The 24,572-nt window shown below is 42.7% G+C and overlaps 2 protein-coding genes across 7 annotated transcripts in view; one reads left to right on the top strand and one right to left on the bottom strand.

Moving 5' to 3' along the window:
- CABLES1 (Cdk5 and Abl enzyme substrate 1) overlaps positions 1-5,600 on the top strand; it is a 76,417-nt gene extending 70,817 nt beyond the window's left edge. The window contains exons 9-10 of the mRNA XM_074899092.1: positions 305-512; positions 2,186-5,600. Of these exons, the coding sequence (XP_074755193.1) occupies positions 305-512; positions 2,186-2,326 (349 nt within the window). The 3' untranslated portion in view covers positions 2,327-5,600. The remainder of the gene's footprint in view (positions 1-304; positions 513-2,185) is intronic.
- Positions 5,601-15,948: 10,348 nt separating this feature from the next.
- Positions 15,949-24,572, bottom strand: part of TMEM241 (transmembrane protein 241) — a 62,123-nt gene continuing 53,499 nt past the window's right edge. For 4 of the 6 annotated variants that reach the window (XM_074899086.1, XM_074899089.1, XM_074899090.1 and 1 more), the window contains 3 exons: positions 23,947-24,011; positions 22,904-22,925; positions 15,949-20,562 (listed from right to left, as the gene is read on the bottom strand). In XM_074899086.1, the coding sequence (XP_074755187.1) occupies positions 20,518-20,562; positions 22,904-22,925; positions 23,947-24,011 (132 nt within the window). In that variant the 3' untranslated portion in view covers positions 15,949-20,517. The remainder of the gene's footprint in view (positions 20,563-22,903; positions 22,926-23,946; positions 24,012-24,572) is intronic. The other 2 variants (XM_074899087.1, XM_074899088.1) reach the window with 2 other exon arrangements.

Genomic DNA, 24,572 nt, shown 5'->3' with positions numbered 1-24,572 from the left:
AGCACAGGCAATCAAGCTGTTGTTACTAAAGAAATTGTATGCAGCTTAAGACCTCTGATGAAATATCGTTGCTCAAAATGTCAAAGCTTTTCAGTTGCTTCTATAGTTGCTGAGGGGGAAGGCCGAGGTCAAAATGAAATGTGTCCCTAAAACTGAGCATAAAGATATCTGCCCAGTAAATTATGGGTTTTTTTTTCTCCTCCATTTGACTAAGCAGAAATCTCTGAAAGGGTGACTCTTAGGGTGAAATGAGAAATGCTTTAAAATGCAGTTCACAGCATACTTGTCTGGTCTCTTTACTCAGCTTGAAGAGAGAAATGCGCAAGCTTGCTCAAGAAGAATGTGGTTTTGAAGAGCCCACAGTGGCCATGGCCTTTGTCTACTTTGAGAAGCTGGCTCTCAAGGGGAAGCTGAACAAGCAGAATAGGAAGCTTTGTGCTGGAGCCTGTGTTCTTTTAGCAGCCAAAATTGGCAGTGACCTCAGAAAACACGAAGTCAAGCATCTTATAGATGTACGTATCCATAGGTTTCCAGTGTTCCTTCTACATGAAGTGCCAGTGTTTGGTCTATGTAAGCCTGCTTGTCAGTGGTCACACTCTTTAGGTTTCTAGCTGTACAGCCAGCTAAATACCTTTTTTGGTTATACATTTATGTGATTGATTTCACTACAGAGGCATGGGAAGCTCATTTGGTGTGATTGAAGACCCTGGTGTCAGATACTGTGAGGTTTGAGGAGTGTCTGACCACCATTCTGTCAATAAAAGTCAGAAGTTAACCATCAGGAAATTCATTTTGCTTTTAATTATGCTGTCAGTGTCAATAAAGACTCTCCTTTGGGAGGTAAATGCAGATACTAATTTCAGAGGGAGTCTAATAGACTCGAACTTGTTATTTTTTTCAACAGTTCAAGCTTTTGGGCAAGAAAACCTAAAAAAGTGTTCCCATTAGAACACCTCCCCCCAACTGTTTTTTTGTAGAGTAAGGTGTTCAGTCTTCCACCTACTCCATACGAAAGAGTTAACAGAGGGGAGTGTTATTCCATAGTCCTTTGCAAGCACCGAGATACCAATCTGATTTAATGCTACAGAAAGTTAGGCAGGTAGCTGAGTACTAGGCTACAGCCAACTCGCTCAGTTCAAGAAACATGGAGACTTGGTTGGGGGGCAGGCCTGGACTCATGCCCTTCTCCCACAGTCACAGAGCTGGGTCAACAGTTTGTTAGAAAGCCCTCTGAATAACCAGAAAAAAAAAAATCAACCTAGTGGGAGTTGAAAGATCTGGCCTCTCTTGCTATCCTGAAAACATTGGTCCATCCTTAAGACACATTGAGCTTCTCAGTAGACCCAGTGGTCAGAGAAGTAGGAAGCCAGGGAGATCATAAGAGGTGGGGGGGAAGTATCCCTGAACAGCTGGTTGCCTACTTGTAGCATCCAATTCAGTGAAAACAGCAGAGCAGATGGGAGGTTTAGTATGTTACAGCAGAAAGCCAACTATGAAACCCATCTCATCCCCCTTGAGGATAGTAGTTTCTATTACTCTCTTACAGTCCTTGCCAGATGACACTTTCTGCTTCTGAGGTACTAAGATCAAATGTATCTAATTGTAGCAGAAATGATTTCCCCAATAGGGTGTCGTAACCCAGTCTAATGCTGAAAGGAAAATTAGTAATCAAATGTATCTAATTGTAGCAGAAATAATTTCTCCAATAGGGTGTCCTAACCCAGTTTAATGCTGAAAGGAAAATTAGTGATTTCAAGCAGTGCAGGAAGCTTGTGGGCATTTATGAGACGCGTGTCTTCCATTACACAACTGATTTTTGATGTTTGCACGAAGCCAGGAGTTTCCTCTTTCTGCAGTGGTAATCACTGATAGTTAGAAGACATATCTGCTGGAGATGGAATGAGTGAAATGACAAACATGTCAGAAATAGTATGGCTATCAACTTGCTTCTTTCCCACATCACTGAGCTTTGTAAGTTCACCTTCACAGAAAGGAATCAGTACATCCAGTTCATCCTGTTCTCATTTTCTAAACCTAGAGCCATGCATGTCCAGCAAGGCAGAGGTTTGATGACAGCAGCACACGTTTTGAATAATGTCATCGGTAAGAGAGCACTAGAAAGTCAAATTCTCATTCACAAAGACTTTTTTTTTTTTTTTTTCCCCCCTCACGGCTTTCATTGCAGAAACTGGAAGAGAAGTTCCGGCTGAACAGGCGAGAGCTGATTGCCTTCGAGTTCCCGGTGCTGGTGGCCTTGGAGTTTGCTCTCCACCTTCCTGAGCACGAAGTGATGCCGCACTACAGACGCTTGGTGCAGAACTCCTAGCGCTGGCTGCCCTGCGGGGAAGGGGCTCCTGACTTCCCGCTTGGCTCTCCTGAGCCGCAGTTACTACTGGAAATGCAAAATCAGACTCCTAACACTTCACTCTCTCCCCAAAACAGTTTTTCAAGCAACATATAGGAAACACTGCGTCGAGATAAGACTCTCAGCTTTGACAAATTTATGTATTGTTACTTTCTCAAAACAGGTGAAGACTGAGCTGTTGGTAAATGGTTAATGTTCTGAAACTGGGTGGCGACTGCCCCTGTCTGTGGGGACTACAGCTATAAAAGTAGGCAAAATTTGAAGGTCAGCCTCCATGACCACCCCTCTCCATCACACAAACCCTGGAAGCCCACGTGAGTGCATTCTCATAGCGCTTTTTCTACAGACCTGCTGCATCTTCCAAGAGGACTTCTTAACGTGAAAAAGCTTTTAAAGAAGATATCTTCACTGTGTCAAAAAGAATGTGCCAATCTATTTTTGTATCAGCAATTGAAAGTGCACTTTTTCGTGTGGGGTGTTTGTGTGTGTATCCGTGTGTGTGTGCGTGTGCAACACCGAACTGATCTCAGTCCAGGTGGTTGGCTTAGCTGTTTCCGAGTGTATCAGTTACCAATGGCAAAGATCAAGGTGACCTTACGTGTTTACTTCTTGAAAAACATAACTACTGGAAAAACGGTAAATGGGATCATTTTTGGACACTTTTTTTTTTTATTCTCTGATCTTTCCAACATTGTACCTTTGAAAGGATTACAGTACTGCTACTACAAGAGAAGGATCAGCAACTGACCTTGAGTTTTCAGTCATGTTTGTGATGAAAGCATTAGTATGAGATTGCCATGTCATGTTTTTTAAAAATATCTTGTGTTAAGCCACATGCATATTTTTAACCTTCGCACTTTTCCCACTGTGGAGATGGTTAGACTTGCACTCTGTAGTGTTGTATTTCTGTGCTCTATGTTAGAGTGCGTAATAAGCACATTTATTGTGCTGTATCTTAAAACAGTGTTTTATTAAAAAAAAAAAAAAAAAAAGAGTAGGGCTCGGCAGTATAACAGGTGTCTTAAGGCTCCAACAGTAGGGGCATCAGCTATCGTTAAAGTTTTTGGGTTTTAACTAGAATTGACTGTGCAAAACCTAAAATCAGTGCCCACTGAAGTTAAAGGTCCAGTTCCTTTAGACATTTCAGTACTGGAGTTTTACAGTAAAACTTCTTGCAGCTTCCCTGGTTCTGACTGGACACCCAGAAAGCTGGAGGGTTTCATCCGAGCTCCCCAGTGCTACATACACACTAAGCTAGCGCCATGCTTATGGACATCATTCAGTTGTTGTTATCCTGTGAGATTACACCCCTGTCCAATCTTCTCCTGTGCTGGTTCACTTAACAAGCCTTGCCCTTGACATGCCCCACACAGATCTGGTGAAGTCAAATACTTACAGTTATGGTATTTATTAAAAAAAAATAAAATCTCAAGCATGAGATTGTAGCTGAAGCCTTACCTCTCTAAGGTTGGGAGTGCTTGCTCAGAGTATGGAAAGGGCTTGTGAGCAGAGCGTAGAGAAGTGGGACATACCAGAGTATGTAAACACACTAATGCTTACTTTCTTCCGCTCTTACTTTAATCAGTTTTATTATTTCCTTCAGTTAGGCCAGGGAACATCCAGTTTCGTTATCAGCTTTGACTCCTTCAAATTCTAGTATGAAAAACGCCTGCATATGATTGCTCTATAGGCTCTGGAAAGGTTAGACATGTCAGGACAAATGGGAATTTGATGCTGTTGCTCTCCCTCCATTTTAAGGGGGAAGGTGACTGCTAGCTTACAGTTACTGTTAATACTTATCTAATTACTGATATAGATACATTCCAACAGGATTGGGGAGGAGGGGTTAAAGAGAAAAGTGTGCCCTTACCTCCCCAGTGCAACGCCCCACACTGCTGCAACCCACACATCACTCGTCCGGCTGCGGAGCGATGGGAGGGGGGCCCTCACTGGCACTCCTGCTCCTTCCTCCTCCCGGCCCCCACACAGCCAAGAAACAGAGGAGCCAAGAGCCTGTAGCACGCCTAACGCCTATGGCTGCCCTGCTGGTTTATTCAGCCCAAAAAAGTGGTGTAGTGTTGACCTACAAGCCAAAATGGTCTGCAGGTCTGTTAGGAGGGTTTCCCATCCTTGGCTGCATCCCTTTCTGCTGAAATCATGTATATATGTTCAAGATTTGCTTCTGATGCAGAGATCGGTTTCTAATAGCGACCACTCAAGGCTAAGCAGAAGCTTTACCTTTCCGTAAAGGCTTCTACCTTTTGCTTTTTGAGTCTAATTTTTTTTTTTTTATGTTGCTTTATAGTATTGCAGGGAAAAAGCAAATTGTGATTGCAAGATGCAGACTAAAGAATGACAGTCTTACAGTAGTCTTTAGAGACGCTATTGAATCATGCTGTCACATCTTTTGTCTTCTGTGCTGCTACCCAACCCTGATCTACAGTTTACACAGATTTCTGGGATGAAATCTGATTGCTGGAGACTTTCTGCTTTTCATTGTTGTTGTTTTGGGGGTGGGAAAGGGTTTCAGAGTGATGTTCAGTTACAGTTTGAATGTGGAATAAACACTTAAGATGGTGATGATGTTGCACTGTTCACTTAGGAACGTATATAAAGCCATATGATGCTAGATCTCAGAGCACAAAGCTTGGTCAGTACAATTATGGTTAGGACAAGAGGCAGGATTTACCCCCCTTTTCTCCCCAACCCTGGGAAAATTCAGGCTGAAGTGATAGAGGAAATCTGTACCAAACAAAAACCGTGTTTATTTTTTTCTTTGTCTTACATGGTAATGAGTGCTGATTTACAAATGATTTTAGATTTTCAACTTTAAATAGTTCGGGAAAATAATCCATTCCATATCACTTGTTCTGTTTTGAAATTATACACCGTACACTCTACCATGCAGAGTTTATTCCTTTTCTAAAAAAATAAAGTTTTAAAAAAAATTTTAGAGCCCAGACTCTTTTCCACCAGTGACAGTATGTAAAATTATTTTGTTCTCTTGTCTGTATGTGTCAAATGGTTTTGGTTTTGTCTTCCTCTGGGACATAAAGCTGCGTATTAATAATGTTGGGATTGCCTGAGGGCCCTTGCCATGTCCTGGCATTTGTCTCCCTGCAGAGACCTCACTTCCAGGGTCTTTCCTTCAGCCAAGCTCTTAAGCATCTTCTTCCCAGACCATTGTTTTGGGTTTGTTGTGTTTTTTTAAAACCCTTCTTTTTGGCACCAGCTCCTCTTCCTGGAGCTGCCAAGACCTGGTTCTCCCAGTCCAGACCATCGGTGGCACAAGCAGGCTCCTCAGCATTGCTTGTGTCTCATGACCCCTTGTTCCCTAGAGAGTTTGGGATACATCACTCCACAGAATCACAGAATCGTCTAGGTTGGAAAAGACCTTGAAGATCATCCAGTCCAACCATTAACCTAACACTGACAGTTCCCAGCTACACCATATCCCTCAGCGCTATGTCCACCTGACTCTGAAACACCTCCAGGGATGGGGACTCCACCACCTCCCTGGGCAGCCATTCCAACGCCTAACAACCCCTTCTGTAAAGAAATGCTTCCTAATATCCAGTCTAAACCTTCCCTGGTGCAACTTGAGATCATACTCTTTTGTCCTATCGCTTGTTACTTGGTTAAAGAGGCTCATCCCCAGCTCTCTGCAACCTCCTCTCAGGTAGCTGCAGAGGGCGATGAGGTCTCCCCTCAGCCTCCTCTTCTCCAGACTAAACACCCCCAGTTCCCTCAGCCGCTCCTTGTACGACCTGTGCTCCAGACCCTGCACCAGCTCCGTTGCCCTTCTCTGGACACGCTCGAGTCATTCAATGTCCTTTTTGTAGTGAGGGGCCCAAAGCTGAACACAGGAATCGAGGTGCGGCCTCACCAGTGCCGAGTACAGGGGTGACAGCCCTTCCCTGTCCCTGCTGGCCACGCTATTGCTGACACAAGCCAGGATGCCATTGGCCTTCTTGGCCCCCTGGGCACACTGCTGGCTCCTGTTCAGCCGGCTGTCAATCAACCCCCCCAGGTCCCTCTCTGACTGGCAGCTCTCCAGCCACTCCTCCCCAAGCCTGTAGCGCTGCTGGGGGTTGTTGTGGCCCAAGTGCAGCACCCGGCATTTACCCTTATTGAAACTTCAGTTTAGTCCAGGTGGTAGTAAAATTTACAACTGGCCCCCTTACCAGTTGTAATTCACAAGCAGCTGCTTCCATCTGGGAAGCTGAAAGTTCAGTTCTGGACATTCATGTGTGCACACACCCGATTATCCACCACCTATTGGCAGTCAAGCTATTTTTTCCTGCCTATGAGACCCCCTAAATCCAACACCTACCTAGGCGGTCTCACCAAACAACACCCATTTATTGTGTGTTTTCATTTTACATTAATAAATTTATGCAAAAGTTTTCACTCCCTACCTCTACCCATCACTGTCTGGGTTCTCTAGAGACCCTCAGCAGTAAATTGTATTTGTGGCAATACAAACATTAGCTGGATATACACAGACCTCAGAACATATAAATATACAGAAAAATGCTTTACTAAAAATTTTCCAGAACTACTCACTAATAGGCGATGGCTGTTTTGGGATAGCCTATAATGTGTTTAAATGATACAACTTCAGCTAATTGCTCCAGCCTCCTAAAATACGGAGCTCACAGCGTAAGTCTTCCCTGGAAGTGATGAAGAGTAGTTTGTTAGGAGACGATAACACCTTCCCACGATGCTAAAGGATTTTGGCACGAGGCCCCACATTAAACATGTATAAAAAAAAAAAAAAAAAAGGTATCAGTAGTTTAGTGAGGTGAGAGACTGAGCAATCACAGCAACAATGCCAACATTGCTAGCTAAGAGTGAAATCTGTCCCAAATTGCACCTTTGGGGAGGGAGGGAAGGAGTGTGGGAGGCAGATACAAACTTATTCATCTTCCATTGCAAACTTTGTAGTGAAGGGGGGCTGGGGGAGAAGAGGAAAAAACCTGCAGGTGCATCCCTTCAAAGAAAGTTGCACATGAGCGAAAAAGCCTTTCTGAAATCCGGAACCTTGCTCCTTCCCACCAACTTCACTGTGAGCCCATACAGCCAGAGACTCCCTACCTCAGCCTGGATCCTGCTGGTCCTGATGAGCTCAGGGGAGAGCTTTTCAGTCACTATAAAAAAAAAAAACCCTTGCCCAGACCCCAGGAGCAAATACCAGGACCACCAGTGAGAGGAGAAGCAATGCTTATAGTGTGCTACTGGGAAAGAGCAGGAACTGTGATCCTGGAAAATGGTTTGTATACATTCAGAGCAAGGCAGGGGGACTAAGAAGTTGCTGAAGTTGCTTCTGACTTGAGCAGCAAATACTTCCTGCCCTTAGTGAGAGCCAAATATTGGCTATTTGGCCTTTCTATGCTTTCCTCTAGCCTGTCATACACCTCTTTCCATAATATTGCTGAGCATAAGCTTAAAACAGTTAGGACCCTTGCCTCTGCTACACTGTTCAGACAGACGCTCCAGGACTTAATTCCTCAAACCAGAAGCAGCCTTCCAATTGGCAGTCAAGTTTCACTGGTGACTAATTTATAACTTTCTGAATTCATATCAGTATTTTATCTAACTTGAAACTGAAATCTCTTCCCTATGGGAACTCTGGGATGGGTGTGTGTGTGTCCTCAGCAGCAGCTGCTATTCTTAACAAAGTTCTGGCATTTAGTTAGACAAGATACTGAAAAGAGAGAGGCAAGAAAATAACTGTCTTCCAAGACCTTCCAAGTGCAGTGAAGTGTTGCATTGGCTAACAAAAGTGGGTATGTCCATTGAGAAAGAAGAGGTACAAGCCAGGTTTTCAGAACCACTGGCACAGGACCTAAATTTTCCTCATTTTCAGTTCACCATCCATGAGCTGGCCTTTATACTCCTCTCTTTTCCTTCCAAGCACATACAGACACAAAGGACAAGTGTCCTTCTCCCCCATTGATTTCCTCTACCAAGAGCTGGAGGGTTTTTACTCTGAGTTGACTAGGAGAGCAAGAGGATAAAAGAGGCAGAAGGGTTTATTTACAAACCAGTATAAAATCCCCTGGGCAGGTTTACCAGGAATGGATTGTTTATTGATTTAGGAGAGGGAATAATGGAATTTTCTTTTAGTTTTTTGACTGAGCTTTAGACAAGCTTTTCTTCAGCACCTGTAGAGGCTGGAGCCTTACAGCAAGGAAAAGTCTGGAGACATCTAGACTACCTTATATTACTTCAAGCCACCTGTTTCTCCACTGTTGCCACACCAACTATTTATGTTGCCCACACAGCTGCACTGTGCTGGGTTTTTACAAAGGACAAACGCATTGTGTTGCAGCACAAGAATGGCAGGCACAGCATCAACATTTAGTCTCTCACGCCAGAAGACAAAAAGGGTCCCCCAACTGGTCCCTAAATTTTTGCCTATCTGTTTGTGTATTGGGAGCTCCCTGGGAGTTCCCAGGTCTCAGCTCTTTCTCCCTTTCTCACACTTAGCCAATCATCATATACACACAAAATAAAATAAAAAGCAGGTAAGATGGCAAATAAGCGTGCTAAAAAAAAAAAGCAAGCTTACCAAATTGTAAGCACAAGAGACATGTTATGTGCTGGTCTGCTCCCCAATTCTTGCAAGGAGCACACGTGGCAGTGCCCAGCTGGCGAAGCAGCACATGCGTGACGGCCTCCCCCACTCCTCCGCACCTCACCGTGGGCTTGACTAAACAGCCACCATGGATGGGGAGGGATGATAATGCACCAGGATTAGATTCAGAAGAATTGCAGAGCTGAACAGTTCGACACGCTGTGTGAAGGAGGAACGGTTCATCAAATTATAAATATGCAGAAAACAATGGGAGTCTGTGGTTTCCGGCGGTATTTTCTGCTGGCAACTGAAGAAGCCTGATTGTTTTGGGTTTTTTGTTAAAAAAGATAAAAACCTAATTTAGAAACATAGCAGCTGTAAAGTTTTAAAAAGATGGATAAAAAGCTTTTATTTCTAAACTGCTCTCATCCCACTCAGAGCAAAAATGACTGAAGTGTTAGCATCCGAGTTGGATTAACGGTCTAGAGCATGCTGTTTCCCCAGCCCCTCCCCACTTGCTGGCAGCTGGATGTCTCTGCAGTACAGCGTGCGTGTGAAGGCCCCTAACCGGAGGCCCAGACACCTTCCACACGCCGTCTCACATTTGTGGATGAGAGCACAGCCTGTGAGGCAACTGACTTGATTAACTGCTACATGCAGTCCTTTTTTCATTGGGAAAAGTATTAGCTCTGTCTTCAGCGCAGGGCAGGAGTGCCTGGTGGGCCTGGTTCCCACCTGTATACATTGGCTACCTCTTGGTTGCATGTTGAGGTAAGACCTGGCTGTGCACCCACCCACCCGCCCATTCAGCTTTCCTTTAAAAGGAAACCCACAGCACTGACAAGAAGGGAAGCAAGGGGCCGTCACTACAATTGTCCACGTGAGCATCCCTAGAGGAAAAGGGAGAACTGAGGCATGTTAAAGACATACCCACCTAAAGAAAGGAGTCTTGAAGCAATCACTACCCATTCATCAACATCATCATCATCATCATCATCATCATGTCTTCTTAAGAGAAGGACCTCTCTTCTCCCACCAGTTATGAGAGTACTAAAGGGTGCTGAACAGCGTGGTTGATACGCAGTCGTTAGCAACCTTCTTTCTGCCTTCAAGGTCAAAAGCGAGCTATTCGAAGAGGGCTTTGTCTGTGCTCTGATCTCCCGTGATGCAACCCACAAACGAACTGCACTGTAGCTCCTCATGGAGCACAAGCATTTTAATGAAACTTCTAAGCAGGATTTAGATATTTTCAGATGGACAAAGGCAACACATTTCCAAACATCAGTAGATTGTTCCAGTTTCAGTCTCTTCTAGTTGTGTGCATTTTTTCTAGCCAAAACTAGACCAACTCAAGCTTATAAGCAATCCCAGGGCATTTATTACATGCACATCTTTCAAAAGCACAGAGTGCTTGAAATGTCCTCCAACAAGCAGCAGAGACTAGACACCAATCAGCATTTTTCCACGGGCAAAAATTACAATGCACACAAAGCCAACACCAGAAATGCAAAGTGCTCATCAACCATGACAGCCCGAGAGGTTCATTAATGTTTTCTGAATCCAAGACTCCATCAGCTGCCATCTGTCTTCCAGGGTGACCTGTATATCATCTTATTTTTGTACAGATTGGAGTTGAATTAAGACAACAAGCTATATAGAAGAAAAAATTACTTTTCTTTTTTTTTTTTTTTTTTTTTTTTTTTGTCCAGTACCCACTTTCCTCTAATCTGAGAAATACCACACCATTAGACCTCTACCAGTCAGTGGAGCATACAAGGTGTTGCATTCAGATGTACTCTCTAAGGAACATTTCAGATATCACAGTTTAAATTATGGATCATGTAGATGGATTAAGGAGTTACTGTTTCCTCTTTTATTCCTTGTTAAGTGCTTTATGCTTGAATGATGCTTTTTAGGTGTCTTCTTTTCTTTTTTTTTTTTTTTCCCCTTCCTTATCGTTCACCTTTTATTATTTCAATAAACACAAAGATAAACAGAAAGAAGCTGGTGCAGTGCTGGGAGTTGGGTCTGGCTGACTCTTTCACATGGTGCATCCGGAGCTGCAGACTCCACCCTTCATCTGATTTATTTTAAAAGCCTGCTGTGTCCATTAATGGAAAATTGGACTCTGTTCAGGCTGTGATGGTGTCCATGGACAGGAAAATGGAAAGTTTCAGATTAAAGCTGCAGGAGGCCAGGAAGAAAAATATCTGGTGAATTTAATTGATGGTGGCAGTACAGTTATTACAGACAAATATTAAAGAAATGGCAATCTGTGACCCAAAGCAGATCCTTAGAAAGATAAAGGAGGGTAGCATGCAAGTCTTCAAGGCCACAGGGCTAAGAAACTAAAATATTCCTCACCAGGAAGTTCAGACACTTTGCAAAATGGATCTTTTGAGCATATACGATAGGACATCTACCACTGTGACACTAAATTTGCTAACCATCCAAGTTACTCTCTCCTTAATTTCTTAAAGATCTGAGCCACAGCTGATGACACTTGGGCATCCCCTGCTTGCTTTTGTACCCATCACTAGATTTAAGAAAATGATAGGAACCTCAGAGACATCATTCTCTAGTTTCATTAAAATAAGCAGCTGAGTAGCTGGAAGAAGTCATGGTAGTAGCCTTTACTGAAGACGTGATCAGACACTGGAGAAGCCTATCAAGGCACATGGAAACCCATCTACACCTGGGTTGCTGCTGTCTGCAGAGCAGAAGACAGTAAATCAGTGAACAGACTTTTCAAAGTGCAACTGAGCTTAGATCCTAGCAATGAGATTGTTAAGGGGAAAAATAGATAAAGAAAAAGCTGAAAAAACAAGCAGAATTGCTGTTCTGAAACCTACTGATTGATATAATAACAATACTGTCCTCAGGGGTTTTTTTTCAGGTAACAGTGTAGCAATAAATAAAAGAAATATTATTTTTAGCATAACTTTAACCATGGCTATTTATATAGGACTACTATAGAATATAGGATGAGAAGAAACCAGTATGATGACATGGAAACTTAATAGATCCTATACCAGAAAAATAACCCCAAACTCCAAAACCTTAAAGAATGCTCCAGCTGAAATCTCATGCCATGGTTTTGCTTTATTGTTTGTTTTTAAACCATCACATGGAAAATGATGATAGAATTCTATAGCAGGAATATATTTTTGGAGTGGTCAAAAATATTTCAGAGTACTTTGACCCTTCCTATTAAGGCAAGATAGCTGAATCTACAGCCTATGAAAGAATTTGTCATGAAGTGAGTTCATGAAGTCTCTCAGAGACCAACATGACAGACATTGGCTCTTTAAGAGTATGTTCCCTTCTCTTCTTTCCCTAAAAAGCATAATCACTTGCAAAACCCTTCCAGTCTTTACCTTTGGATGAAATGATCGAGTGGACTGGGAGCTGCTGCAGTATAATATTCCCTTATTTTCCTCCTCCTAACTGAAGCCACAGCCTAAGACATTCCCACCGGCACAACCATCTGTTTAAGGGAGCTGTATCTAGCCTGAAGACCATACAAAGTGAATAGTGTTATGATTGACTGATAAGCGATTTAATTTGCATCATTTTAAAAGAAGATGTGATTTATTAACTCACTGTGCAGAACACAGTAATAGACCCAAGCTTCCTCTAGTGTAGAAAACTCTCCCCATTTTGCCATGGGCTGCTGAAGCCACAGATGCCGGCGGCAAGAGGTTGCACAATCATCTCGGTTGTTTTCCACTGCATTTACTCCTTTAAAACTGACTTTCCATGGTTTCAAAGAGACGTTTGAACCAGAATGGTGCCCTTGTGTCACGTTTTCAGAAACAAGAAAAGTAAAAAAAACATGAGAGAGATTTTGAAGGGAAAGGGGAAGAGTTATTTTCTACCTTTTATGCCAATTTCTGTGGCAGCAGGTTAAGGATGTCTCTGTCAAAATTTACAGTGGCGCTGCCTTTGTAATTCAGCATTTGCTCTGGTGAACTGCACTGCTTTTCTCCAAAGATTTCTGAATCACAGAGGGTTTGTTTCATGGGTTTGCTTGTTTCTTTTAACCCAAAAGAAAACAATATAGTTGAGTTTTTTCCATCTGAGAGGCTTCAGTAAGCAACTTACCCATACAGCATGGCTATTCACAACACAAGTCATTCAATTCTTTGCTCAGCAATTTTAATATTCCACTTTGAATACAGCTGAGCCACATGAAATTCTGTTGTGTAAGGCTCTCCTTGAAAGTAGAGATTTATTTTCTTTGGTTACGGCTCATCAAGTCTTGAGGCTACAACCATCTGTATTAATCTCCGCACAGTCTGTTCTTATTCATCATCAATAATAAGCCCAAGGAGCACCCATGCTGAAGACAGTATGAAAAGACAAGTATAATAAAGAAATAAAAGCTGCCTTGCTGAAATTTTTAGCTTCTGTGTCTATCATACATCCTAATTTTTTGAATATAACTGGAGACATTAAATGAGAGAAAACAATTAACTTTGCCCTGAAGGAGCATAATGCTTGAAAGACAAGTTCAACTCCATTTTTGGAGTAGCCGTCACTGGAATGATTTGCAGATCTCAGTGTTCAGCACTGCAAAAGCCAGAAGCAGGATGGCAAAGAGAAGAACTTGGATGCTGTTTTCTTCTGCCTGCTAAAATTTATTGTGTCTCTCACACAGGTATCGGGATGTCCTCCACTAACCACACAAGTCAACTGGGTCATTCAAAGTGCTGGCAAGCGAGATCCAGGGCAATGCCTGCAGAGTCACATACAACTTTACCTCTAGCTTGATCTCCAGTGACACCAAAATGGGTTTGGCATTTCTGTTATTCAGCTTAAGTGAAGAAACTCACTGTAAGGTCTGATCACAGGGAGCAACACTGGCAACACGCTGACAGTCCTTTTGCTGGCATTGGACTGCCTGCAGGGTTGCAGACTCATGGGGATGGAGGGTCTCAATTAAAATTTCTTCTGACTGCTCTAACCTGAATGAACTTTATTTGTCAACTTGTGAATTTATGGAGGTCACTGGCACAGAGGCACAGGGACCCCTCCCCTGAGAAGGCAAGGAGCAGACTGATTTCTAGGCATCAGCAAGGGAGAGGTGACTCCTTGAGAGTTTTCCATGCCTTGTCTGAAGCCAAAACTCACCCCTTGGTGTCCCAGAAAGTGCATGACAGAGGAACAGCAAAAATCCTTTCTGGTTCCCATCTCCAGCCAGGGCTACAGGGGATGATTAGCCAGACTTAGTCTACACAGCTTTCAAAGGAAGGTCTGCAAAATATTTGCCTTGCGGTGTTTCCCACCCCAGACAATGAATGCTTTCTGCTTTTGCGATGTGACTGCTAATTACAGTAGCATAGTTCTTGCATTGGGCACTTGCAAGTCTGCAAAACATTTCTGCTTAACAACAACTTCATGCTTGAACCATAGTGCTCTTACCAGAAACTTTAACCCTCTTGTTAATCTATCTGGTGTTAGTGATACTCCTGTGCTTAGGCATAGCACATGGCATTCCCAGCCCTCCACCTTTCCTTTCCATCTTTGCCTAATGAGCTTAACTCCAAACTACTAGTTTCTCAAATTGAATATCCATATCCTCTGAACAACATCAACCCTTCTCCTTATCAGTTTTGAAGGGGTTGTGCTGGAGGCTTGTTTTATTCAGTCAGCTTGCCTCAGGCAGGCACTGTTCTTACACAGTATCACAAGGCATCGGATGCCTGCAACTCCAGCATAAACAAACTTGTTGGTGCACCAGCTTTCCTCATCGGCAGTGGGTACAGAAATCAGAAGTGTAAACAGGGATCAAACTCCTACAGGAAAATGGGCCTTATGTCTGCTTCCCAAGGTGTACTGACCCGCAAGTACTTGAACCAACATGAATCTTAGGGTAGAGCAACCGCCTCTTCATCAGCCTCATCAGTGAAAGTGCAAGTTTGCCTCCCTCTCAAAATGATGTTTGTGGGGAGTCATGAAAGGTATGGGACTGCTGATGGCAAACAGCAGGAAGAAAAGCTTGGGCATCCTCAGTTTTTGACATTAGGCAGTGTCTCCTACAGTCATGTCTGTGAATGCAGTCACGGGATTTCATCCATTGCCAGGCGGGAGTGTTAAGAGGCTCGCACCCATTTTACTATATTCTTCTCTATACAGGCAACAGGCTAGCAATCAAACAAGTTCTGACCTATATGTTTCTAAATCTTAATGACAGAGTGTAAACCAAAATATACTAAGCATGCTCTCTGTGTGGTTTTCAAAGAGCTTTTTGTATACCATCAAATCAAGAACTTAACATGCCAACTGGCTACCTCCACCTATTCTGGAAGCCAAGATGTTTATTAAAAGGTAGAACACTGTGTGACTGCTTCCCATCCCCGATAGTAAAGAGAAGGCACACTCCCCACCTCAGTCACCTTGGTGATCAAGAATAGGACAAGACAGCACAACTTTTTCACCACCATTCTTCCAAAAACCAGTCCATTTTCTAGAAAAATTAAGGCTTACACAATGTCATTTTCAAAGCATAGTTAAAAAAGGGTTAAGCTTCTCAAACCAGACAATCAATATGGAAATGGTTACACAACCTTCATGGGATCCTCTAATTCCTTTTTGGGACTAAACTGACGTGTATTTATAATATGCCCTAATTAAAAAAAAAAAACAACAAACAAACAACAACTATGAACAAGCAATACATTTTTCAGAAGCAAATCTCATCCCATTTTATCACCTGGTACAAAAGTATTTTGGCCTCAATATTTTTCCGTCCTGCCCCCAATCTTCTTCCTCTCACCCACGCCTTCTTTTCAAATAAAATGAGCCTGTCCCTGTGTCTATCCTCTGGAACAGGATTAAAGTTTCACACTGATCCTGTTGCCTGGTTTACAGTAGCAGATGATCTGTTTGAAAGCTGTTCATTCATTTTCTGCTCTGGGCAAGACAAATTTGCCATGGAGTTTTCTTCACCCCACCATCTCCTTTAGCTTACAGGTACAAGAAAGCTGAAGGAAACCTTGGTGCAGCTCCCAACAACTAACTTTTCTACGACACTTAATAAAAGCATCCTTTTCAAAACATGTCCTATGTTGACATCACATTTCTTGAATTCTTTACATCTTCTTGTTTGAGGATGGGAAACAAGAACATAAATATATATACAATTATCCACCAACTTGGACATAGGTATTTAAAAGAGTAATAGTAAAACAGAACTGTATCCCTTACCAAGTGTTTTAATAGGTCCATCGCTTTATTTAAAAATAATTTTAAAAGCTATGATCACTTGTTCTGCAGATTTTCAGCTTCAGTGTTAAAGTGGTGCTGAAGGATTGGCATAGATTCTCTTCCAACATGAAGCACAACAACCACGCAGCAATAAGCAACAACAGAATTGCTTCAGTGGTAAGCATCAGGTTCATTTAATAACATTTTCTGCTGGAAGCTATGTCACAGCTGCCAGATCCAGAAGATTGTTTAGAAACAGCCTCTCTGTTGGCTGCATTTTACTAAGCCACTTGTAGTCAACATTCAGCAGCTTTACTATTTCAGTCTTCTTCCGATGGCACTTGGCTTTAAGTAGAGGCTCTTTATCACAAAGGCCAGCCACATGCCTGACTCATGCTTCTGCAGCAGATAATACAAGCCTTGCCCCAAACCAATTACTGTGGAATTAAAAAAAAAAAAAAGACATTTGGAAAAATAAAAGTGCAAGCAAGATAAGATCAAAAAGACATTACACGATTCAGGACCATCTCTGTCAGAGTGGTTTGATTCGAAACCAGTGGATGTGAAAACAATGTGACGGGACAGCCTCCAGGGATCTGCTGCCTCTCAGAAAGACCAGCACACTCCAATTTCTCTCTCTCACCCCATGTGCTGACGGCCCAAGAACTGGGGAGCCTTCAGATGGTAAGTTTCTCAAATGACAGATACTGACAAAACCACAGGTTCTTCTACCAGCTGAGCTACAGACCCATTGCTCTGCATTCAGGCATTAATTGGTGTCATTGCATCTTTGGAACGTAAAGTAACTTCTCCTTCCTCAGAGCTGTGTGTCTGTATCTTTGACTGACTAGAAAAAAGGTCAATTAGATATAAATAAACCATCTTTGCATATTCGTTCTCTAAATTACTGAACATCATTGTTCACTAGTCTTGCAAGAGCCATCATAAACTTGAATTTCTGAGGTTTCCTGCTTCCAAGATCATTATAACAACCTGAAGTTTGTTTTTTACCATGCGCTATCCCCCCCTTCTGAGGCAGGGCTGAATTAAAGATCAGGCTGCTGCTTCCTCAGATCATGAGGTTTGCTCTGCCCCAACCCCTCCAGTCACCAGCCTCCGCAAGCAGCCAGTACTTGCCTGTCCTCTCCATGTTTCCCGTCTGCTGTAATCGCCTCCTGGTCTGGGGCTGCTTGCTGCTGGGCCCAGGGAGCCCAACCAGTTCTCTCTGTACCCCCTCTCCCCTGGGTGCTGCTGGTGGGAATGCACCCCCCTTCCCAAGGGCAGCAGTGGGGGCCCAAGGTCTTCCCATAGGTGCCCTCCACAGCTCACCTTTAGATTTGTATGGCAGGCCTGTTCTGAACTGCCAGCTGAGTTGCCATCTCAGGGCTCTTCAAATGCTGCAGCTCACCATTTCCAGGCTGATGTCTCCACCCTAGCACACATGCATTGACAAAGGCACCACTGTTCCACCAGCCAGAAGCCCTCCAAAGGGCTCTCTCTCCACAATCTCTTCCCCTACAGCAGGGCTAACCCTCCGACGGCTCACAGGTAACGTCGCTTAAGGATCCTTTGGCTGCAGGCACTCCCACAGGGGTGGCTGCCACACCAGACTCCCGGTTCTGCTGTCACCTCTGCCATGGCCTGAGGAAGAAGGAAGCCAACCCATGCCTTTAGCACCTTGAGACAACTCTGAATATGCACAGATGGATTCTGAAGGCCCTCAAGTTTCACTTCCACCCTACTTCAAGTCTTCAGCAAGACTGACAAGCCTCGTGCTGGTCTGCAAGATTTATCCTCACCTGAAGCAGGTCAGGTTGGTTCAGAGGGTGGTTTTTCTTCCCAGCCAAGTTTGACAGAGGAGCCCAACTCCATGTTAACTCTGCTTCCTTGATTTATGTGTCAAATCAATTTAGATCTGCAGTATTTTATTTACATCAAGCAGAGTCTTAGAAACCCACATTGCTTAGAAAAGCACATTGCACTAGGGCACAAAAATGAAAGCAGGCGCAAACGGCTCACTGTTGTTTAACATGCATGAAGTTAAATAAAAAGGTAGTGCACTTACTATGCAGGGAGATACTAATTCAGCAGCTGCAGAGGCTGAATTCTCCCAGAGCCCAGACAAAGTAACGCCTGTTGCAGCCAAACAACCTTCTTACAGCTGCCCCAAGCACACCCTCTGCAATTAAAATGCTACAGCAACCCTGGCTGCTGATTTGGCCACTGGCTTTCCACTAAGACCACCAGCAAAAAAGCAAACGGGCTGTTCTGGGTTTTGGTAAATTGCTATGAACAGCACAAACAAGAGAGAAGAAGAAAAAAATCCAGGCTGCAGCCTATCCTTGAAAGTTATGCAAGAGAGGTACACGATGAGCTTTTCCCACAGCAAAGGTTCCAGCTATGATTGCAAAACCTCAGCTATCACACAGGGACTCTCATGAGGTCTCCCAGGGTCACTAGTCATTTCAGAATCAGCAGAAAGGTGGCACAGCAAGGATCCTACCATACTGTCACAACTGGCTGGCAGAGCTAGTTGTCTGGGGAAGGCCAGCATTCTGCAGCCATCACTGCCAGCAATGTCTGAATTCAAAGACTGGAAGGCCATGCGGGGCCATGGCCAGTGTGTCTTGGCTCACTGGGCTTGAGTACGGGCTCAACCCCCCCGTGCCATGTGGCTCATGTTGGTTTCAGGACTAGTGCTCAACTTCAAGCACATGTTTTTTTCATGCTTGTCCCTCTCTCCCCCTTTCTTCCCAGACCTGAATTTTACCACCTGGCAAGAAAATGGCTCACTCCAAACTCAAGCCAGAGCGTGACCCAACATACATGGACAACATGCCAGTATAAACAGACCCCTTGCGATTAATTGGGATAAACTCAGGTACAATACAGGCCAGAGTACTTCTCTGAATTCTCTTTTTTAAACTACAGCATTTTTTTCTGAAAACCAACTAATCTTTACCTAAAACTCTCCAGTCATAAAATTGACTGCAATCCTTTGTAAAATTTACCTTCTTTGTTAAACTATGGTGTTTTATTTGACGTTTAAAATAACAGCCCTACTTTAAAACCCAGCTGGTGGAATTTGTTAGATTGAAGCAGATATGCCTCCGCTAACTGTAGCCTTCTAAAAGCCATGTGTCTTGTCTAGACTAGTCACCTGGTTTCCATCTACACAGAGATAAGCACTTCCAGAGGGTCTTTCAGTCATATTAACACAGCAATCTATTCAAGAAAAATCATCTCTGTGAGGGCACTCCTCTCCTTCCACTGATTATGAAGGAAAATTTGTCAACTTAGATTAAGGGAATAAACTTTAGATATCTAATGTCATGTGAGACAAGTCCTTCTCCTCACTGAAGATTTGTTATCAAGCTCCTTTTACCATGTAGACCTTCCCCACAACATTATCAAGTCATTCTTTAATATTACTTTCACACAGATTGCTTTCCCAGGCACTCATATATCAAGACTAATTTCTAACAGCCATTAAGCAACCAGAAATGAAATTATTTTAAGAACTCTTGAGATGAATTGCCTTACACTCTTTATGACATTCATTAAAGGCTCATAATCTTTGTTGCCTCTTGCAATAATTTAAGAGACAAACCACTGCTGGGAACAGTATGTGTCCCTCCACCCCCTCCAGCTGACAAAAATTGCAGATTTTAAGAGAAATCTCAGAGAATGGGAGAGGAAAAAAATACACAAAGAGCAATCACTACAGATACTGAGATTTATTGCTGATTTCCCCATTCTGCAAAGCTGTCAGACTGCCGCAGTTCCAGAAGGGGATTATCTCCAGAAGCCCCATGGCCTCAGTCACCGTGCCAGTTCAGATGACGTGACTAGAGACCTGTGTGTGGCAGCTTGCTGCTTACAGAACAGTTGGAGACAAAATTCATCCTTCCTGATCCTGCATTCATAGCAGGATCTGGGCTCTGACACTGTTTGGTACAACCTGCTGTCAGCTTCCAACAAAAAAACTGGGGGCATCCTGTGGGGAATGCTGCTTTTCCTGAGTTCAGTTCCCTGTGCAAGAAGCTGCTACTGAGAGGTTCTCACACAGAGCCATCAGCATGAGACAGTGCAGCTTTTCCTTAACCACATCAATCAGAAAGAGTTTGTTTTGTGCTTTGAGGCAAAGGCTCCTAACCATACTGCCAACTATGCTGCTCCCTTACCAGCACTATTAATAGCATAGTTTTTTTTTCTTAATAAAAAACAATAGGTCTCTTTCCTCGTGTTTGGTTGCACTTCTTCATTCCTGCTGCTGCATTTTATCCAAGACAGGGTCTCTAGGCTGCAAGTCAGCTCTTTTTCCAGCTGGTGAGATCTGGTTCCTCTTTACGTGCCTGTCCTTTCAGTGTAAACAAGCATAGCTTCTCCAACTCCACTGATCACAAGGCTGTAAACAAAGTATAACAAAAATTTACCATCAGGCAAGTCCGTCTACTTGACACAATGCCAAACAGCACATTAAGAGAATAGTATCATTTTGTTTAAACACATTTCAACCTAGAGACAGTAACCCAGGTGATTTTTTTCATTTGTCTTGCTAAAGAAAAGGCTGAAACCAGAAATGTCTTATTTAACTGATCCCATCAGAAACTACCCTTCCTATATTTTAAGGCTGGTGGTATTCACATGAAAATACACAGACAGAAATCTAGATAGAGAAGGTTGCACCTAGTTACAAGAATAGATGCACAGCCATACACTAGCAAGAATAGGAAAGGCAAGAGAGTTTGAACTTTGTTAGGTTAATTATTCTTCCTTGCAGTTTCTGTTTGCGTTGTGTCCAGAAAACTTGCCACTTGACAAAGTCAGGAGGAGATGTAGAGCCTAGGTTGTGGGGACTGAGGTAATGGGGAAAAAGAATTTTGCTCTGTGGAGATCCCCCTGGTGTGGAGAGTCCAATAGAAATTCCCATGTTTGCTTCTCTTTGTGAGGAACCTGGTGAAAGAACCTGCTCCAGATGAGACAGCACGTGTACCCACACGTGTCCTTCCCATGTAGCTCACAAGCGCAGTGGCGGCACTAACGCTCCTTCCCAACACTCAGGCTAGAGGCAGGGCTCCACATCAGGATGAATGGTTTTACAAACAAAACCATTCACTGAAATAGGCTATCAACCCACTTAATCCACGCAATAGTTAATAATCCCCAAATCGCCTCTGCTGTCTCTCATAGCTGACAGGAATGTGACAGGATACTGACTCTTCTCCCCTGTTAAAACAGTGCAAAGCTGAGTGTACTGACCTTTCATCTTGGACTCATGGCTGAGTTAGCTTATGAAACAAAAAAGCTTCTTAATGAACTTTATAAACAAAACAAACTTCTGTTAAATTCATTTGTAAGAGGGTTGGGTTTTTTCTTGGGAAAAAAAAAAGCATGTAGAGCTGAAGGCTCTCTGGTCTTTAATAGCATTACATTCACTTAAATCTTAGCTTTGGTGAGCTGTTTTAAAAATCACATAATTGCCCTTGTTCCCAAGAGGAACAAACATTGTATAACAACAGTACAATATCTTATAATTACAGATTAAACAGCCCTGGAAAGTAGGTGCTACAGACAGTCTGCAGACAGTCCACTGTGGAGACAGACTACCTTTGGGTGTGGAATTACCAACATAGAGCAAAGGGCTGTGAGTGCTGCAAGCTTTTCAGAAAGATCTAAAACACATGAGTCTATTCTCCTGTAATCGCTAATAACCTCTGAGCACTTTTCTCTGGAGCAGGTTAACCCCCATGTCTTGCCTAGATTTCAGCTCCAATTATAAACATACCCTCTGCATTAACTCCTTTGGAAGCTAAGGTTGGATAATGTATTCTTCATCCTAAAGAAAAAAACCCACTGTATATAGGAACACCTAAACCAAACAGAACCTTAGAAATTACTTTCTTTTTTTTTTTTTTTTTCATTTCTATAGATGAATTGTTTTCCACATCATTTTTAATAGAGGCTTTAAAAAACAAAACCTATGGCTAATCTATCATTCTAAAAATTAGACTGGCAATTCTGTACAAAAGATAGTAAACGGCACAGCCCTGTTCTGTAAAAAGGTACCCACGTCTAAATTGTTCTTTAATATCTATGTCCTGCATGAGAGAAGAAGAATCCCTGTCTGAAGGACTTGAAGTCTCAGGTATCCACATACCCATGCAATCCAGATTACTAGGCCAATTGAAACACTGTTATAACTTCAAGATGAAGCAGAGCAAAAAACATGGCTAAACGCCCACCTTTGATTTACCTTCAATTTACCATCTGGCCAATCCTCCAGCTTCTGTTTATTGGGGGGTGACAGCTAACTGCATTTGCCTGTCACTCAGAAATTAACATGCGATATTGTCCATGACAACAGTGGAGCAACACTAAAAAACTCAGTGATTAATGATCTCATGAGTGCTTTGCAGCTGCTGTCATCTAACAAACTATTTCCAGAGCTTTGCTGATAAGCCAAAGCACTGCTGATGCACAAGCAATAACAGAATTCAGAGATATAAACAAATAAAAGAAATGGTTATATTTTTGAATTATGACAATCAAAGCGTAACAGTGGCTCAAAGGCTAAAGCAAAGTTGCTTTTAAAGGTACAGATGTGTTCATCATTTATATTACTTTGAGTGCATATAGGGCGTATAGTATGTGTGCAACTCCATGGGTCCATGTGCTCACATTAACAAAGGTACACATCATTTTTTAGTATATGTGTCAGTGAATACATACATATTATAAAAGCCTACCTCTAGCACGCACATGACAGACCTGCACAAAGACATGTAAAACATGATGAAGAGCGGCAAATTAATGGCCTAGATTAGGAGTGTTGTAGGTGCATTGACATTAGTTTAGCCTCTTACACACAGAGGCCACATAATTGTATTCCTAGAGCTAAAAAAAATACATGACTTATTTTAGTACTTGAGATTACATGTGCATAACATACATATGGGGATGCATATTCACACATATATATGGGGCTAGTTTAAAATGAGATTCTCCTTCCTGTAACTTTATCACACCATTCTTTAGGATGGCAATCAAACTAACTGTAAGGGGGGAAAAAGGAAGCTTAAAGTTTTTCAAAAGTAAGAAGATTTTTATTTCCCGTAACAAATCCATCCTCAGAGATATATGCCTAACCCTGTATCTAGTTGTTATTTGCATGGCAAAAGCATTTAGGAGCATCAGCCATGGGCTGGGATTCCCTTTCACTAGGTGCTAATACAAACACAGAGCAAAACCACTGTCTTTGACCAAAGCAGTACGCACACCAATACTGTATATTACTACCGAAAAAAATCAGGTTAGGTGCCAGATACAGCTTTGGAAAAAGTTTATTATTGTTATATTTCTACTGTTTCCATTTTATGCATTCACAGTACATACTGTGTTAGGGAAACTTGAATGCACTCTATTGGTTAAAAAGATGCTGTCACCAAACCATGACTCCTGTGTTTTATTTCCAATTCTGCCACTAATTTATAGTGTGACTCTGAATGGGTCATTTATTCGCCTATTGCATCCATTTGTCTAGTTGTAAAACATGCTGAGTGAATTGTGGTGAGGCTTAATGTCCAAAATGTCTGTGTTCTCCCACAGAGGCAGAAGAAACACTCTTCTACTTGTATTACTATACTGCATCCATCACTGCACACCTGGTTCTCCTTACATGCAAAGTATTACTGGCACTAATAGAACCTGACATTTAAAAAGTATTTCCACATGAAGCACCGTGTGGAAACTCATTTTTACTGTTAAGAAAAAAGCTCACGTAGGCACTTACCAGGAAATTGTTAGTACATTGGCAGTCATGACAAAGAAGAACGGTGATAAGCTAGCAGTGATAACCTGTTAAATTGAAAGGAAAAAAAAACCACTTTGTGAACTTGTGATATCATAAATGAAATCTGAAATACTTTTACTGAAATTAATTTTCTGCATGTGCAGTCGCATTCTTTTTCTTTTCTTTTTTTCCTTTGTTTTCTTAACCATTAGACGCAGTACCTAAAATAGTCAATGGGCAGGAGAAACCCATTGAGTCTATGTTAAACAGTGAGACATTGCTGAACACTCCTGCCCAACCTTCCTCCTAACGCAAGTACAGAGACTATATATAGGCACCTCCATTCCCCTCTGGCCAGTGTGAGGCAGGCCAGAAACAGCAGAAAAAGACCCAGCAGATAGGGACACAAGAGCTGTGCAGCCAGTTTAGGGCAGGAATATGACTGTGGGATACTGCTGGGAAAGCACATGCAAAACACGCTGCTCATTAGGCTGGGAAACCAATGGAGAAAACAGTATGACGGTCACGCATCGCAGTTCGATTTTGACTCCTACAGAAGCCAGGACACAGCAGAGGCAGAGCAGGGAGCCAAAGCAGAGGGTCCCTTATCACACATCCCAGCTGGC

The sequence above is a fragment of the Athene noctua genome, chromosome 2, assembly GCF_965140245.1.
Source record: "Athene noctua chromosome 2, bAthNoc1.hap1.1, whole genome shotgun sequence".
Classification (NCBI taxonomy): Eukaryota; Metazoa; Chordata; class Aves; order Strigiformes; family Strigidae; genus Athene; species Athene noctua.
Note: the sequence above shows the minus strand (reverse complement) of the source record. Positions and strands in the feature narration are given on the sequence as shown.